Source organism: Rhagoletis zephyria, unplaced genomic scaffold, assembly GCF_001687245.7.
Source record: "Rhagoletis zephyria isolate East Lansing unplaced genomic scaffold, Rhagoletis_zephyria_1.1 Rzeph_scaffold_19969, whole genome shotgun sequence".
In the NCBI taxonomy this organism is placed as follows: Eukaryota; Metazoa; Arthropoda; class Insecta; order Diptera; family Tephritidae; genus Rhagoletis; species Rhagoletis zephyria.
Window position 1 is genome coordinate 3,781 of NW_016177029.1, and position 1,574 is coordinate 5,354.

Consider the following 1,574-nt stretch of genomic DNA (forward strand, 5'->3'; position numbering starts at 1 on the left):
ACCCTNGAGGGCCGCTCGAGGTAGAGTCGGCTGTTCGGTTTTAAGGTGATCGGCTTGAAGGTGGTGCCGGGCAGAAGGGGGTACACCGAAGTTGAAGAAGTTGAAGAGGAGGTTGAGGAGGAACCCTCCGGCCGCATCAGCTCCTCCAGCGAACTCCACAGCGTGCCCAGCAGCCGGTGCTGCCCGTCCGCCTTCCACTTCAGCACCGCAATCTTCACCGGACGGCGGGGGTCGCCGTTGCAGAGGCGGCTCAGGGGCAGCTGAACCGGCTTCCAAATGGTAGCGCCGCCGCCACTTTTCGATTCAGGACCGGCGGGCTTGCCGCGGTACACCAGCGAGTAGCTGCCGTCCTCGTTGGAGCGGCTCACCTCGAGGAAGGTCCGATTGCGCTTCATGCTCGCCTTCAGCCTGCCGAGCACCTTTCCTCCTGGAACTCCACTATCACCCCCTCCTCCGACTTTGAGCAGCTGCTCCCCGGTAAAGTCGAACTTCACAATCATCCGCGAGTCCTCCCCTCCGGGGAAGACCTCCTCACAGACGACAATCAGCTCGCCCATATCGAGGCCATCGAGGATTTTGCTGCGCAGCGGCACCACAACCGACCGAGAGGGGCCCCGGGCGAGCAACTCCGCCAGCGTCGTCTCGTACAGCCCCAGAAAGTCGTCCTCCTTCTCCTCGCCCGGGTCGCTGTCCATCACCTCGAACTTGAGCGGCTGGAGGGCGCTGAAGCGGTACTCGAGGGTGAACTTGCGCGTCCAGGCGGGCGACAGGCAGTCGGCGATGATCTCCGTTCGGCCCAGCTCCGTATCGTAGAAGGTGTTCCAGGGGCGGGCCCGGGTGTAGAGGACGCAGTACGGGTCGGAGCGGGAGGCGAGGTCGCGGTTGCGCAGCCCCCGACAGCTGACGGAGAGTTCGATGGTGGAGTTGGCGAAGTGATTGTTCCTGGTGGAATTGGTAGTGGCCATCATTAATTGGATTGGGGTGATTTGATTTACGGTGTTGAACTGTTTGGTGGTAATGTGATCCTGCAGTGGTAACAGCTGTGGTGATGACAGCAGAGGACAATTAGCGCTGACGGCGGAGGTCGAGTGGTGGTGTTACTGCTGCTGCTGCTTGTGGTTCTGGTTCTGTGTTAAGTGGTAAAGTGAAGTGATGCGGCCACCGTCGTTCTCGCTGGAGTGCAAAGGTGTATTGTGTGTCCGCCGAGCTGCTGGTGAAGGCAGTGTATAATACTGTGTGCATCCCTAACCGAAAACGAGTGTTCAGTCTATAGCGAGAGAGATCGGAGTGTAAGATGAGAGCCGCCAGCAGATCCTCTTTTCCTGATGGCGGTGGGTTGGTGGTGGTGGTGGTGGTGGTGGCCTTGAAGAGAAAAACGAAAAAGAGAACAGGAATTAAAGAGAGAAAGAATTAGAGACCATGTTAGGGAGCTGCGCGTAAAGGAAGCTGCCTCAGTGTATAATGAAGTTGAGAGAAAAGGAGAGAGAAAATGAGAAAGAGAAAGAAAGAGAGAAAATGGAGTCGAAAATGAAGCAACAAAGCGCGCCGAGACCCGACAAGAAGCGAACCGAGAA

General features: G+C 57.7%; 1 protein-coding gene across 1 annotated transcript; it reads right to left on the bottom strand.

Annotated features, from left to right (window-relative positions):
• Positions 1 to 206: 206 nt before the first annotated feature.
• Positions 207 to 965, bottom strand: LOC108380660 (copine-9-like; the record flags this gene model as incomplete). Its single annotated transcript, XM_017637053.1, has 1 exon — positions 207 to 965. A coding segment is annotated over exon 1 (759 nt), but the record flags the coding sequence as incomplete, so codon positions are not given.
• Between the last annotated feature and the right edge of the window lie 609 nt (positions 966 to 1,574).